The 16,030-nt window shown below is 50.8% G+C and overlaps 1 protein-coding gene across 5 annotated transcripts in view; it reads right to left on the bottom strand.

The window, feature by feature from the left end:
* NISCH (nischarin) overlaps positions 1-16,030 on the bottom strand; it is a 186,180-nt gene that overhangs the window by 149,180 nt on the left and 20,970 nt on the right. For all 5 annotated transcript variants that reach the window (XR_013601160.1, XM_078661890.1, XM_078661891.1 and 2 more), the window contains exons 4-5: positions 14,739-14,787; positions 470-633 (exon numbers count right to left, since the gene is read on the bottom strand). Coding sequence is in view for 4 of the 5 variants with exons in the window: in XM_078661890.1 (XP_078518016.1) it covers positions 470-633; positions 14,739-14,787 (213 nt within the window). In the remaining variant the exon portion in view is untranslated. The remainder of the gene's footprint in view (positions 1-469; positions 634-14,738; positions 14,788-16,030) is intronic.

Below are 16,030 nucleotides of genomic sequence, written 5' to 3'. Positions count from 1 at the left end.
GGGGTCGCATGCACTATGCTTTTCCCGTCTCCCACATACCTTGGTTTGTCTGCTTGTCAGCATCTCATGCTCAGCTCTGAAGTGACCCCATGTAGTGTCCTCATTTGTAAGCTTTGCTCACAGAGTATCTGTTTTTCAGTTTTAATAAACAGTTCTCAATGCAGTGATATACCCTGAGGTACTGAAGCCCATCCACAGGTTAAAGAACAGACATTTTTAAAGTGAATTCATCATATTTTGACTCTGTGCTTGTAGCACGGTTTACATGGCAAACATTTTCAGGGCTCGGCTCCTCCCCGGGCTCTTAGAGCCCAACAGACCCTTGGCTCGGCTCTGGCTCGACTCTCCGTGTTAAGTTGTTGACTTGCACACAAACAGGTGTGAAGGTCCAGTGACCGCCTTTACTCACATCTCAGGACCACAGGCTACACAGATCATTATTAAAAGCAAGCGCGAAGAGGGTACACACCTTTAAGTACTTCAGTCTGCACGCAAAGTCCAGGATGTGGCCCAGATCGGTCTTGGCATCTCCGCTGGCACAGGTGGGTCGCCCCTGGCGCAGCTGCTGGGTGACTGCGTACAACTGAAGTGGGCGAATGCTGAACACCTCGCCCGCCAAAAGCAACTGCTCGCCTAGAAGAGAAAGAGAAGAGGTCTGAAGAAAGGGAGAGAAACACAGGCACACACACACACACCATCCCACATGTATGCACACGCGGAAACACACACACACACACAAATACGCGCGTACGCATACACACACTCACATATAAACCCGACCACATGCCCCACACCCAGCCCTCCCTATCAAGTGAGCTTCAGATGCAGCACTCGAGGGGTAAGCATCTCATTTACTAATTCCTCACTGCTAACTAATGTAAATATTTCACAACCTTCATATCACATCGATGCAAATATTGAAAAATTATTCAATATGTTCACAGGGCAGTGAAGAGGGCTCTGCCTCCCCATCAGGTACTTAGATTCCCTGCTGTCCACTACTCTTAGCTTAGCCTGACCTCCATCAGTAGAGGGATTGGATCCACATGAAGCAGAGGCGTGGGCAGTGGATTCACAGGAGGTACTGGTGTGGGCAATAGATTCACAAGAGGTAGTGGTGTGGGCAATAGATTCACAAGAGGTGGTCGTGTGGGCAGTAGATTCACAGGAGGTAGTGGTGTGGGCAATAGATTCACAAGGGGTGCCGGTGTGGGCAATAGATTCACAGGAGGTGCCGATGTGGGCAATAGATTCACAAGAAGTAGTGGTGTGGGCAATAGATTCACAAGAGGCGGTCGTGTGGGCAGTAGATTCACAGGAAGTAGTGGTGTGGGCAATAGATTCACAAGGGGTGCCGGTGTGGGCAATAGATTCACAGGAGGTGCCGGTGTGGGCAATAGATTCACAAGAGGCGGTCGTGTGGGCAGTAGATTCACAAGAGGCGGTCGTGTGGGCAGTAGATTCACAGGAAGTAGAGGTGTGGGCAATAGATTCACAAGGGGTGCCGGTGTGGGCAATAGATTCACAGGAGGTGCCGGTGTGGGCAATAGATTCACAAGAGGCGGTCGTGTGGGCAGTAGATTCACAGGAAGTAGTGGTGTGGGCAATAGATTCACAGGAGGTTATGTTACATTATGTTATGATGGCTTATAGAGCACACGGCTGCCCCAGCAAAGGGGCGTCCTGGCACTGGTGGCAGAAAACTGCACAGCTAGTGGCCAGAAGGCAATTTACAACAGAGGGAAGATGATTGTTTTGACAGCTTTACGGAAAGGCAAAAAGGTCTTTATACTGTGGATGGAAGTGTGGAGCGTGTTCCAGAGCTTTGAGGCCAACACACGGAAGAAGCGCCCTCCAGCACGGACCCTCCACACCCTGGGGACATCCACAAGATTCTGTCCCATAGAACGAAGAAGGCGGGAGGGGGTATAGAAAGCATGCAGATTGGCCAGGTTACCAAGAGATGAAAAATTCAGGATTTTGAGCGTAATGCAGAGGGCCTTGAATCCTATGTGCTTGGCCACAGGCAGCCAATGGAGGCGACGGATGGCATTAGAAGTAGTACACCTCCTAGGCAGGCCAAGGAGAGCTCGGGCCGCCACAATCTGAACCCCTTGGAGTCTGACAATTTCAGACAGGTGGGCCCCCAAATTCAAGGGAACTGGCATAGTCTAGTTTTGACATAATCAAAGCCTGGACGATAACCTGCCTGATTGGGGCAATCAAAGAAACCCAACAGTGGTTTCAGCCCCGCAGTATCCCAAAGCAAGTCCCTGCACCTTCTTGGTTTGGGTACGAAAGCCAAGGGCATTGTCAATCCAAACCCCCAGGTTTTTTATCACCTGTATAGGGGCAGGTGACAGCCCCAGCGAGGCAGGACACCAGAGCTCACTCCACAGCCCGGAGTCTCTCCCCACCAGCAGTATCTCAGACTTGCTGGCGTTAAGCTGGAGACAGTTGGCAGTCCTGCCCCCTGCGACAGCCTCAAGATTGCTGCGGAACTTACAGGCGTCCCGAGGGATGTCCTCGGAGAGTGTCAGTGAGTGGGTAGTAGATTCACAGGAGGCAGAGGTGTGGGCAGTAGATTCACAGGAGGCAATGGTGTGGGTAAACAGCGTTTAGTTCGCAAGTGGAACAACGCATGCCATAACAACACAGTCGTAACAACGACCGCGTTGTTATTTCGTATACCGTTACAACGCAAGTCAGAAAAACGACTTGCGTAGAGGGGGAAGAAGGTGTTAGATTTAAAATCCAACACCTTCCCTAGCGTCCGCACAGACTGGAGTTGGAATAGTAAATTATACTATTCCAACATCCAGCGCCCCCTACAGCAAGTCGTTGTTCCGACTTCCGTTGTAACGTTATGCGAAACAACGACACAGTCGTAACGACCGCATTGTGGCATGCTGTAGGAAGGTAGATCCCCGACTATGGTTGCCCCCAACTTTTTGCCTGGTGTTTTGCTGGTTTTCTGACTTAGTTGACCTGGGGCCCTGCTATCCAGGACCCCAGGCCTACTGCTCTCTCTGTAAAATGGATTCCATGTACCCTAGGTACATATCTAATTGGATACTGGGTCACCTTATCAGTCCCTGTACAGTGTACCTTAGGTACCCAGGGCATAGGTGTAACCAGGACCTACCAGGGGCTGCAGCATGTATTATGCCACCCCTGGCTGGCCATCCAGATCTGACACAACTGGCTGCACGACAGCTGGGGCAAGGTGGTGTAATCACCCTTTGCTTTAGATATAGTATACCTATATCTAACCCTAAAAATGGACACACAGATCTCCTATCAGTCACTCCTATGGCAGGCCTTAACAATCCTGGAGGCAGAGTGCTTGGAATCGTGTGAGATAGTGCTCTGGCATGAGCTGAGCCTGTCTGCGGCTTTCGGGATCCATCCCTTAGCCGTTTCCATGATAACGCATACCATATACTCTTAAGTGCATTATAATCCTCGCGGTTATATGCCAACTCTGGTATCGCTTTATCAAAACATGTCGAGTAAGGTGTCATACGAATTGGAATACTAACCCCTCGCCAATTCTGGCGACGGGGTTAGCATTCCACCCTTCTAGAGGGACACGACATGTATGTAACCTGTAACCCCGGTTAAAGTCAAACAGAGCCTTAGCTCCACAAAATGGATGCTGCCACCGAGACACAAGTCTGCCCTCCTGCTGCTGGGAGTCCTCCCAGAGCAGGAGGCAAGGACAAAGGGTTTCCTGCCAGGGGCGGTGCCAGCACCGTCCCAGACAGGGTTTTGTGTATTCTAGGTAGGCAGGGCTACAGAGGAAGGTGACTGCAAGTGGCACCCCGGTGCTCACTGTGCATAGGCCGGCTTGAACCAGTTCCAGGGACACTCCAGACCCTGAGCTGGGGAAAAGCCCGCCAAGGAAGGGGGTGTAACCACCCCCCTCCTGGTCCCACCCATAGGGCAGGACTTAGTCGCGTGCCAGCCCCCTTTTCCCAGATAAAGGTAGGAGCAGGCCCCCTTCCAAATTAGATCATCTTTGGAATCAAGACACGACTTTCTACGAAAGGACATCAAGATTTCTTCTTCAAGATTCTCCCTTGTGACTAAGGAGTAGTCACCCTGCATCCGCAGGCACCATCAAGAACACTGCGGTCTGCTGCACGTCCTTCCTCCGGAATCCGACTGCCCAGCTCGACGAGAACCGGCTTCCCTGGCACCTCTGACCTCTACCCACCTCTGCAGCAAAGCTGAGAACCGTGGGTGCGACGAGACCTCGAGGGACCGGCCATCTTCAAGACTGCACGACTTCTTTCCAGCACGACCGCCGAGGGATCCTCTGGTGAGTGCTTTGGGGTCCGAGAAGCCCCGACCCTGAGCAGCCCCAGCACCGAAGTTCAGCCTCCCAGCATCTCCACGATCTGCGTGGGGCCCTTCTGCTTTCGACTGCTCACCGCGTTGTTTGGCTACTAGCCCGTTGGCTTGTGGCCTTCTTAACGACGCCCGACGACATCACTGCTGCTGGTCTGGTTGCTCCAGACTGGCCCTTGCTCCCTTCCAAGAGAGGAGCACCCCGGACCCTCCTGGTCCACTCCAGACGCCATTTTAGGTCCACCGCGTGGGCTTGAATTTGCCAAGACTTGTTGCCCCAATCCTGGGTCCAGCGACGTCGACAGCATCATCCATTGTGGGACAGCTCGTACCTCCATCCTGGTTGCCGACAACGCCTCCTGGTCCGGGAGACTGCAGAGCACAGCGTCGCCCACTCACCTAGTCGGGGTGACTACCATCCGGTGCCCTCCTGGTGCCACCTGACTACTGGCTAGTAGTCACGAACTTGGTCCCCTCTGCTTTCAGGTGTCATCCATCTTCGATCCAGGCTTGGATCACTCGAACAATCTTCACTGGTCGCCTGCCAGCAACTCCTTTCCTTCAGGCTCCTGGTTCGTCAACGAAGAATCCCGACGTCTTTTCAGACCTATGCAGCCGCAGCCCCTGGGCTAGGTAACTTCGGCATTTCGGTGCCTCAGCATAGCCTCACTATCCAAGGGTCCAAATCCACTTTCGTTTTTGACCTACCTAGTCGGGTTCGCCCGAGAACACTAACTTTGTGAATACTAGCTTCCATAGGCTTTTTCCCGCCTTACGCGTGAGAGTTCCCACTCTGCACGTGGTGTCCCTAGGCCTCCTGCTCCTAACCTGAGTGTTCAGTATTGTAGGCCTAGCGTTTCTAAAGCCTCTGAGAATCGTTACTTACCTGCTAGTAATTTCGCATTCCACTTTCAGAGTATATGGTTTTTCGTGCCCCTCGGGCATTTGTGTATACTGTGCTAACTTAAGTATTTTCGTAAGAGTTTTGTTGTGTGCTTAGCACCCTGTGGATATATGATGTTAAAACGCATACTTTTACAACGCCTACCATTACAACGGGACTTTTACAACGCAAATACTATTACAACGCATGTATTTACAACGCAGTTTTTAACAACGCAGGTACCTTTACAACGCATACCATTACAACGTAAGTATTGGTAAGTATATATAATTATTTTAATTGTATATTATTTAAAATTATTTATATTTAATGTAATTGTATTTAATTTAATTTAATTTAAATTAATTTAATTTTATTAATTTAATTTATATTTAATTTTATATTATTTTTTTTTGTACCCCTTTATCTAAAATTCCCAAAACTGACCCTAAACCCTAAAAATACCCCTTTACCCAAAAACTGAAAACTGACCCTGAACCCTAAAAATACCCCTTTACCCAAAAACTGAAAACTGACCCTAAACCCTAAAAATACCCCTTTACCCAAAAACTGAAAACTGACCCTGAACCCTAAAAATACCCCTTTACCCAAAAACTGAAAACTGACCCTAAACCCTAAAAATACCCCTTTACCCAAAAACTGAAAACTGACCCTGAACCCTAAAAATACCCCTTTACCCAAAAACTGAAAACTGACCCTAAACCCTAAAAATACCCCTTTACCCAAAAACTGAAAACTGACCCTGAACCCTAAAAATACCCCTTTACCCAAAAACTGAAAACTGACCCTGAACCCTAAAAATACCCCTTTACCCAAAAACTGAAAACTGACCCTAAACCCTAAAAATACCCCTTTACCCAAAAACTGAAAACTGACCCTGAACCCTAAAAATACCCCTTTACCCAAAAACTGAAAACTGACCCTAAACCCTAAAAATACCCCTTTACCCAAAAACTGAAAACTGACCCTGAACCCTAAAAATACCCCTTTACCCAAAAACTGAAAACTGACCCTAAACCCTAAAAATACCCCTTTACCCAAAAACTGAAAACTGACCCTGAACCCTAAAAATACCCCTTTACCCAAAAACTGAAAACTGACCCTAAACCCTAAAAATACCCCTTTACCCAAAAACTGAAAACTGACCCTGAACCCTAAAAATACCCCTTTACCCAAAAACTGAAAACTGACCCTAAACCCTAAAATTACCCCTTTACCCAAAAACTGAAAACTGACCCTAAACCCTAAAAATACCCATTTACCCAAAAACTGAAAACTGACCCTGAACCCTAAAAATACCCTTTTACCCAAAATCCCAAAACTGACCCTGAACCCTAAAAATACCCCTTTAAAAAAAAACTAACATATAACATTTTAAATATAATTATATACTTACTTATACTTACGTTGTAATGGTATGCGTTGTAAAAGTACCTGCGTTGTAAAAAACTGCGTTGTAAATACATGCGTTGTAATAGTATTTGCGTTGTAAAAGTCCCGTTGTAATGGTAGTGCGTTGTAAAAAATGCGTTGTAATGTGTGTTTACCCACCCTGTCCTCATAAAGAGTACAGGGTTGTTGTGATTCTAATAAATACACTGTTTATTTTCATAACAACTTGTGTGGTGTCCTTTCACTGGGTGTTCAAGGGGTAATGTGATGGTAAAACAGCTGGCTTAACACGCCCTCTAGAGTCTTAGCCTTAGACTGCTCGTATCCATGCTACTAGGATAGCTGGTCTATCAGGTTGACTTACAACCAATCATCAATAAGGGTTGTCTGGACTGATATACAGTGATCACTAAGAATAGTGAACACTGCACATCAGGCCAACTTCTCACACATGCTTTGTAAACGCATGCGAAAATAAGGTATATATATATATTCAGCGGTGTGGGCAGTAGTTTCACAAGAGGCAGCGGAGTCATAGTAGGCAGGCATGAGGGTGAAGGAGCCATAGGAGGCAGAGGTTTAGGCTGTAGATTCACAGAAGGTAGCAGTGTGGGCATTCACAGGTGGTATGTGTGTGATATAAGGTGCTCTAACACCCTACTCTGGTATGAGAGATGCTATGAAACAAATGAAATGCATGTGAGAGAGAGGCTACGGAGCGATAAGGGCCACTGTTGGACGGTGATGGTGAGGGAATCATTGAAGGGCCCAACAAAGATGGTTGTATTCTGGTGCACAATAAGGTCATCATTTACTATGCTTTAAAAGCCAATACAATTTGACATATAATGACAAACGTGTTGTAGAATGCATGATTTTAGTCCAAATTGTCTTTTGAAGGGGGGAGAGGGGACCCACCAAACCCCCATTGTAGTGGTCAGGCCCACTCACTATGCACCGCACGGGGGCTGGCCTGACATTTGCCAGGGCTGCTTTGGGTTCCCATTCGTGCCCTGAAGGATGCTTGCATCCTTTGCATGCTGGGACACTGCGTTGCAAAGTTATTTCATGACAACTACCTTTTTGACAGGTTTATTTGGCCTGGTGGTTGTAGCTCCAGGATCTCATGAGAACTGATCCGTATGAGGCGCTCAGAAAACTAGATCATATTCATTTAGATGAGCCCGGATTCCTGGAAGAGTAACTAACAGGTGACAACGCAACCATCTGATTGGCTCACTCATCCATCTGCTGTTTTTAAAGATCCCTTTCAGTGCTCTGCAAACATGGTCAGATCCACTAAAACGTGTGTTCAATCCTGCCTGGTTTGACCAATCCGCATAAAGTGCATAATTCATTACTCTATTTTCTATTATTGGATCTAAGGATACCTCTGTCCAGTTGTTTGAAGTGTTAGCCGCACCTCCATTGGCTGACCCGTTAGTCACTCCCCGAAGGGCACTTGTTCACATCAACAGTCAAACATTTTCATTCCGTACTAAGGCTCTTGACACGAGGGCATCTTTGTGCCCATTGGGGCTCCTAAGAAGTACGGGCTAAACTCCAGGTACCACCACAGTGAGCGACCAGGGCCCAGAGGATGCGCGACACACCATCCTGACGTCATGGAGGCAGCTGCGGCGTCCGGATCTGCGTGGGGGGCCAACTGTGTGGGTTTTCCAGGTGGGTGCTCCAGTTGGGTGCTCCAGGTGGGTCTTGCAGGTTGGTCCTCCAGTCGGGTCCTCCAGGTGGGTGCTCCAGGTGGGTCTTGCAGGTTGGTCATCCAGTCGGGTCCTCCAGTCGGGTCCTCCAGGTGGGGTCCTCCAGGTGGGGTCCTCCAGGTGGGGTCCTCCAGGTGGGGTCCTCCAGGTGGGGTCCTCCAGGTGGGGTCCTCCAGGCGGGTCCTCCAGTTGCCTTCAAGAGTGTTTGAGTCTTGGTTCTACCCTAAGCTGCTGAGATAGCCACGTGACTCCCTCATCCTGAGCCCAGGACATGCACAGCCTCCAGCTCTGTCCTTGCCAGCCCGGTGCCAGGGCTGGACACCACTGTCCCATGGGTGGCACGCCACCCGAAACTGCTCACCAGGACCAGTGAGTTCGGGCTTACAGTCCTAGACCAGCTGGACTCCAGTGACTGCACTTAGACGCCAGGTAGCCATAACCAGACACCACCAGAGCCACAAGCGTGCCAAGTATGAGGGGCTTCAGCTGTTTGGGTGGGCGGACCGGGGCAGTTTGGGGATAGTTGAGTTGCATAGCACCGCGTGTCGGAGGTCCAATGCTAAAGGTAATCAGCACGAGGCACTGGCATCCAAGCGGTGCAATTCACACATTCATCCGGTTCCTTAGCCCTGAAGGGTAGTGCTGTGTAAAGTCGTCCACAGGCTTCGAGGCGCACTGTCTTTAGGTGTCTTAATACCACCATCCTCTCTGGGGTCCGAGCTCTGGCACGGACGGTGCCGCAGGCTTCTGGCCTCACTGCGTATCTTAGTTTTGCTGCAGTAGATTTTTCACTCCCTGGTCATTAATCTTACTACAGCCCCTACGAGGCAGTGTGTACGACTGAGGAGAACTGTGACCTCAGAAGCATCCAGTCTGCAGGACAGGGGGTCTGGTCAGTTCTGTGGGGCTGGTGCGGTTCAGGGGGGCGTCGGGGACAGCACCCCCGAACCAGGCAGTGAATGAATCACAAACACGCAATGAATGTACGAATGATGATTACTGCAACATGTTTATCAACGGACTAGGATATTTTAAGCGGTCAGGTGTTTAAATAACGTGTCCATATTATATTGTGTAGTTTATGTATGGTGTTAACCGATTTGCGTAAACTGTAACAATACTTTATGGTATTGAGTAATCCTCTGGAGTAGGTGCCCATGGGGGTGTTTCTGGGTTTTAGAGTCTTGCACCCGCCTTTCTATGGGTTACATTTAAAGAGTGCATCCATCCATTTGCTATACTCCTTCGAAATCCTGCCTGAAAATCAACCAAAATTAAATGTTTACGGTTTCCCTCCCTTATTTTCAGTGCACTGCTCTTTCCTTTCTACCTTCTGCTGTTTCTTGCGTCTTCATTTCGCTTGTTTGAAACCATATCGCTGCAACCCAACATCATCTATTAATACCAGCAAGCGCCTGCGTCTCCCAAAGCCCCCCACGGATCACAGCGGCATTGAAGCCCCGACAGAAACTGGAGTTAATGCATGGAATGGTTTCCTTTAGAAGGTAAGGCTGAGTCCGAGAACCAATGGACTGACCACCGACGTGGGGCTCCGGGCAGAGTGGCAGTGGCAGTGGCAGTGGTAAAGCGCTTCAACGCCTCCCCAGGGAGCTCTAAGTAAATGCAATTCCATTTGTAATTACAACCGAGTATCCGGCCTATACCCCACTCCTCAGGTGAGCCTTGGACTGTTCGACCTCGCTATCCGGAGAGAGTGACGTGCTACAAGGGGGTCATCACATACTGTGGCCCGGGACACAAGCGGGGAAGAGCAGTGTTCCTCATGGGGTCTGGTCAGTCATGGAGACTGCTACTGCACCCACAGTGAAGGCCTCACCTCTAGTCTAGCGGGACACAACGCCGGGGTCCCACGACGCCAGGGTCCCACGACGCTAGGGTCCCACAGTCACCAGGGTCCCACAGTCGCCAGGGTCCCACAGTCGCCAGGGTCCCACAGTCGCCAGGGTCCCACAGTCGCCAGGGTCCCACAGTCGCCAGGGTCCCACAGTCGCCAGGGTCCCACAGTCGCCAGGGTCCCACGACGCCAGGGTCCCACGACGCCAGGGTCCCACGACGCCAGGGTCCCACGACGCCAGGGTCCCACAGTGGCGCGACGTCTTCACGAGCACCTGTATAACACACCCCAGAGATCCTTCACCAAAGGTCCCTTGCGTCTCGTAGTGAGTTCCAGATCATGGCAGGGCCCTCTGAGGATTGCCTCACAGGCAGTGGTTTTCTGAATGATGGGTTTAAAAATGAGAGTTTGTGTCCCCCGGCGCTGGCACTGGCTGTGAAAGAGTCCGTTTCTGGATTGCACAGGATGGGGTTCTCAGTGCAGGGGTGTTTGCAGCTGGCCTGCATGTAATGTGCTTCACCTTAGGAAGGAGTTTCATAGGGATCCAAAGCGGGTGATATGATGAAACTTTCTAGGGTCAGGGACCGGTTCCACCGCTGCATGCAGTGCCGCCTCGTGAGGGACTCCTACCCAATGTGAGGGTGCCCCGCTCCGCCGCGGTCGCCGGAGCCCCTTCAGCTGGTCGAGCATTGGAAACCATCTACTGAAGAGAAGAGACTTGTCCCTCCCGGCTCAGCTCGGCTGCCCACTGCTGGAGACCAATAAAGCGATACAAAAGGGGATGATGGACGGAGCGTTTGAGCAAATCAAACACTCACCCCCAGTCAACTGATCTGGGTTTAATCCATCACCATTCTTTAGCCCACTCAGCCACCCCAGTTCAGACATGGCCATATGCAAATCAGTCTTACCCTGTGCCTCATGGGAACAGTCCAGCACGAACTGCCAACTGGAGACCAGCATCAAAGGCAACCTCAGGGCATTGGTGAAAGGTTTCAGTGGTTCATCAAGTGCCTCGCTTCGTAGCCTAGTCTTTTAGGAGCTGGACACGCTCCTCACAGGCTCAGCGGCTCCACATGGGCTAGCTGCAGGGGATGGGCTAGCTGCAGGGGATGGGCTAGCTGCAGGGGGGTGGGCTAGCTGCAGGGGGGTGGGCTAGCTGCAGGGGGGTGGGCTAGCTGCAGGGGGGTGGGCTAGCTGCAGGGGGGTGGGCTAGCTGCAGGGGATGGGCTAGCTGCAGGGGATGGACTAGCTGCAGGGGATGGGCTAGCTGCAGGGGATGGGCTAGCTGCAGGGGATGGGCTAGCTGCAGGGGATGGGCTAGCTGCAGGGGATGGGCTAGCTGCAGGGAATGGGCTAGCTGCAGGGAATGGGCTAGCTGCAGGGAATGGGCTAGCTGCAGGGGAAGGGCTAGCTGCAGGGGAAGGGCTAGCTGCAGGGAATGGGCTAGCTGCAGGGAATGGGCTAGCTGCAGGGAATGGGCTAGCTGCAGGGGATGGATAAGAGAGGGACACAGATACTTCAGTCTCTTCAAAGAGCCACACCTTGTAAATTTCAACCAACCAAGTTGTGAAACTAACACTCCCCTTGGCCTGATCCCCTCCACCTCTTCTGGACCATGAACCTCCCCCTCTACTCATCATCGGAGCATCATTTGTGGCTCCTTTACAGCAAATCCCTCCTAGCCGGAGGAGGCGGGTTCTAAACTGAACCGCCCCTGCGCTCACGCCTCTGAACCGCCCCTGCGCTCACGCCTCTGAACCGCGCCAGGGCAGGCGGCTTAAGATCTCAAGTGCCGATTACCTCATTTTCCCATTTGGTGCAGGTTTTTAGGTCTCGCCTGTCGATGCGCATGCGCATCGAGCTTGCGAGCCTATTGCGGCTTAAACAACCTTTAACTAACAAGCAAGGGATCGTGGCGATTCCTTGCAGTGCCCGTGACTTTTAAGCTCAATGCGCATGTGCATTGAGCTTAAAAGCGCGTGCACATCAGTTCCCTCAGCGGCAATCGCCGTCTGTTCCCTCAGCCGCATTCCTCCGACACCTTTTGAAGTGAAGCTTAGCTTCACTTCAAAGGCCCCGGCTTCTTAACACCCACATGCCGCTCTCCCCGCTCCGCCCCCTCCCCTGCCTGCCGTGTGCATTTCTCCTCCACCCCCTCCCCACAGCAATGCCCTCCGTCTTGTTTTTTTTTTTTTGCATTACCAGCAAAAGGCCCCGGCTTCTTAACACCCACATGCCGCTCTCCCCGCTCCGCCCCCTCCCCTGCCCGCCGTGTGCATTTCTCCTCCACCCCCTCCCCACAGCAATGCCCTCCGTCTTGTTTTTTTTTTTGCATTACCAGCAATACATTATAGATTCCGATTACACAGCACAGTCTGCAGTACATTACACAGCCTGCTTACACAGCACAGTCTGCTGTACATTACACAGCCTGCTTACACAGCACAGTCTGCTGTACATTACACAGCCTGCTTACACAGCACAGTCTGCTGTACATTACACAGCCTGCTTACACAGCACAGCCTGCAATACATTACAGAGCCTGCTATACACCGCACAGCCTGCGATATATTACACAGCTTACAATACATTACACAGCACAGTCTGCAATACATTACACGGCACAGTCTGTGATACATTACAGAGCCCGCTTACACAGCACAGTCTGCGATACATTTCAGGGCACAGTCTGCGATACATTTCAGAGCCTGGTTACACAGCTCAGTCTGCCATAATGCATTGCACACAACATGTCCAATGTGTGACAAATATATATATAAAAAAAGAAAATCTTATAATCCTAGGATTTAGTAATGGAATCGTACCCTTCCAGAATAAAACCTATACTGGCACCACATGCAACCCTTTGCACTATGCATGTGCGTGGCGCTAGGTAGCATGCTTGTGCGCCAGCGCATGGAAAGAAATGAGCAGCTCCTTTTATTTAGCAATTCTGTCGGCCTGCTCTCGCCACCTAGCGCAACGCACCAACTTTGGCTGCTGCACAGATTTTTTTGTAAATCTGCCCTGCAGCAGGTTTACACGGCAATGTGTGGTAAATACTGCGTCCAATTGCGCAGCACATTCCGCGAGAGTACGTAGCCTGCGTATGAGGCGCCGGGCGCACAGTCTGCGCGTGAGGAGAGTATGCGTGTGTTTACCCGTTGGTCTGCAAGCGGGGCTTCTCGAATGATCCTGGCTACTTCCCCCCCAGAGAGCGGTAATTACTCTCCGAGGGCCACGGGTAACGTACAGCGCCCGCACAGGCCTCTGGGACTCCATTTACGAACCAGCAACAATATTGTGGCTACATGAATAAGCAGAAGTTTCTCTTACTTCCTGAATAACTAGTTCAAAAGGGACAGTAATTACTGTTTTCGTTTCTAATTGGATTTAAAATACAACCTGCATTTATCAGAAGAATTGTACCTCGTCTGTTTATCTCGAACCAAGGGTGCCTCCTATCTTTTAGATCTTTTAGTGAAAGTGATACATGTTATGTTAATCTACTCAAAGTGACCGTGCTTTTAACATCAAAAGTATGAAGGGGAAAAAATGCGAAGATAGTAGCAGCGAGCCGCAGACCAGTATTAACACGAAGCAACTTCCTGCACGCAAGCCCTTCCTTCATCGTAGATTTTGGTTTGATGTTAGGTCAGGCTGTGAACTCTTATGTGTAGTGTAGGTCTAGACCAAATGCTGTGAACTGTGTGCCTGGAGCAGTGGTGTGAACAGTTGGCCTGGGGCAATGCCCTCACTCACCCTCAACCCCTCACCCTCACTCACCCTCACCCACACTCACCCTCAACCCCTCACCCTCACTCACCCTCAACCCCTCACCCTCACCCACCCTCAACCCTTCACCCTCAACCCCTCACTCACCCTCACTCTCACTCACCCTCACTCACCCTCAACCCCTCAGCCTCACCCTCACCCTCACTCACCCTCAACCCCTCACACTCACTCACCCTCACCCTCACTCACCCTCAACACCTCACCCTCACTCACCCTCAACACCTCACCCTCAACCCCTCACCCTCACTCACCCTCACAACACATATTGTGTTACAATAGGTGTCACATTTGCGAAAGATAAAACTATCTAGAGATGTAGCATAACGACCAGAGCTGCCATATAAGTCACGTAAATACAAAACATGTTGCATTCCAAATGCTATAGGTGTCACTCATCCATTTGCAAAACGAAAAATGTCAAACTCTTCTATTGCGAGACCTATTGCATTTTCAATGCTTGTTCAATTGTACAAGCACAGATCATCAGGCATTTTAGACAAGATATGGAAACTAGAAAAGAAGGACCACTGGCACCAGTGCGCAGTGGGCACCGCGTCAGTCAACCTTTACTTCTCAGCACAGCCTGGAAGAGTCCCTCCTTACCACCATGGGTCTGCTTGGAAGTGTCCAACAGGGGCTTGTGGGTACAACATTCAACAAACAGTCTGTGGTTCATCTCTGCATAGTAAGTCTATAGTAATCGAGCACAGCTCACCTCGATGAAACAGCTCCTCCGCCAGTGCGGCTGTGATCCCGTCAATCTCCTGCAGACAGAAGAACACGAGCAGTTATCACTCAGCCCTCACCTCCAGAATGCGGCAGACAGACAGACAGAGACAGACAGACAGAGACAGAGATAGACAGACAGAGACAGAGGCAGAGGCAGACAGACAGAGACACAGACAGAGACTGAGACCGAGACAGACAGAAGCAGAACACGAGCAGTTATCACTCAGCCCTCACCTCCAGACTGCGGCAGACAGACAGACAAAGACAGACAGACAGAGACAGAGACAGAGGCAGACAGACAGAGACAGAGGCAGACAGAGACAGAGGCAGAGGCAGACAGAAGCAGAACACGAGCAGTTATCACTCAGCCCTCACCTCCAGACTGCGGCAGACAGACAGACAGACAGAGACAGAGATAGACAGACAGAGACAGAGGCAGAGGCAGACAGACAGAGACTGAGACCGAGACAGACAGAAGCAGAACACGAGCAGTTATCACTCAGCCCTCACCTCCAGACTGCGGCAGACAGACAGACAGAGACAGACAGAGACAGAGGCAGAGGCAGACAGACAGAGACAGAGGCAGAGGCAGACAGACAGAGACAGAGGCAGAGGCAGACAGACAGAGACAGACAGACAGAGACAGAGATAGACAGACAGAGACAGAGGCAGACAGACAGAGACACAGACAGAGACTGAGACCGAGACAGACAGAAGCAGAACACGAGCAGTTATTACTCAGCCCTCACCTCCAGACTGCGGCAGACAGACACAGACAGACAGACCGAGACAGACAGACAGAGACTGAGACCGAGACAGACAGAAGCAGAACACGAGCAGTTATCACTCAGCCCTCACCTCCAGAATGCGGCAGACAGACAGACAGAGACAGACAGACAGAGACAGAGGCAGAGGCAGACAGACAGACAGAGACAGACAGAGACAGAGGCAGAGGCAGACAGACAGAGACAGACAGACCGAGACAGACAGAGACTGAGACCGAGACAGACAGAAGCAGAACACGAGCAGTTATCACTCAGCCCTCACCTCCAGAATGCGGCAGACAGACAGACAGAGACAGACAGACAGAGACAGAGGCAGAGGCAGACAGACAGACAGAGACAGACAGAGACAGAGGCAGAGGCAGACAGACAGAGACAGACAGACCGAGACAGACAGACAGAGACAGAGATAGACAGACAGAGACTGAGACCGAGACAGACAGAAGCAGAACACGAGCAGTTATCACTCAGCCCTCACCTCCAGAATGCGGCAGAC

This window comes from Lissotriton helveticus, chromosome 9 (assembly GCF_964261635.1).
Source record: "Lissotriton helveticus chromosome 9, aLisHel1.1, whole genome shotgun sequence".
Lineage (NCBI taxonomy): Eukaryota > Metazoa > Chordata > Amphibia > Caudata > Salamandridae > Lissotriton > Lissotriton helveticus.
This window is presented reverse-complemented; position numbering and strand designations above follow the sequence as displayed.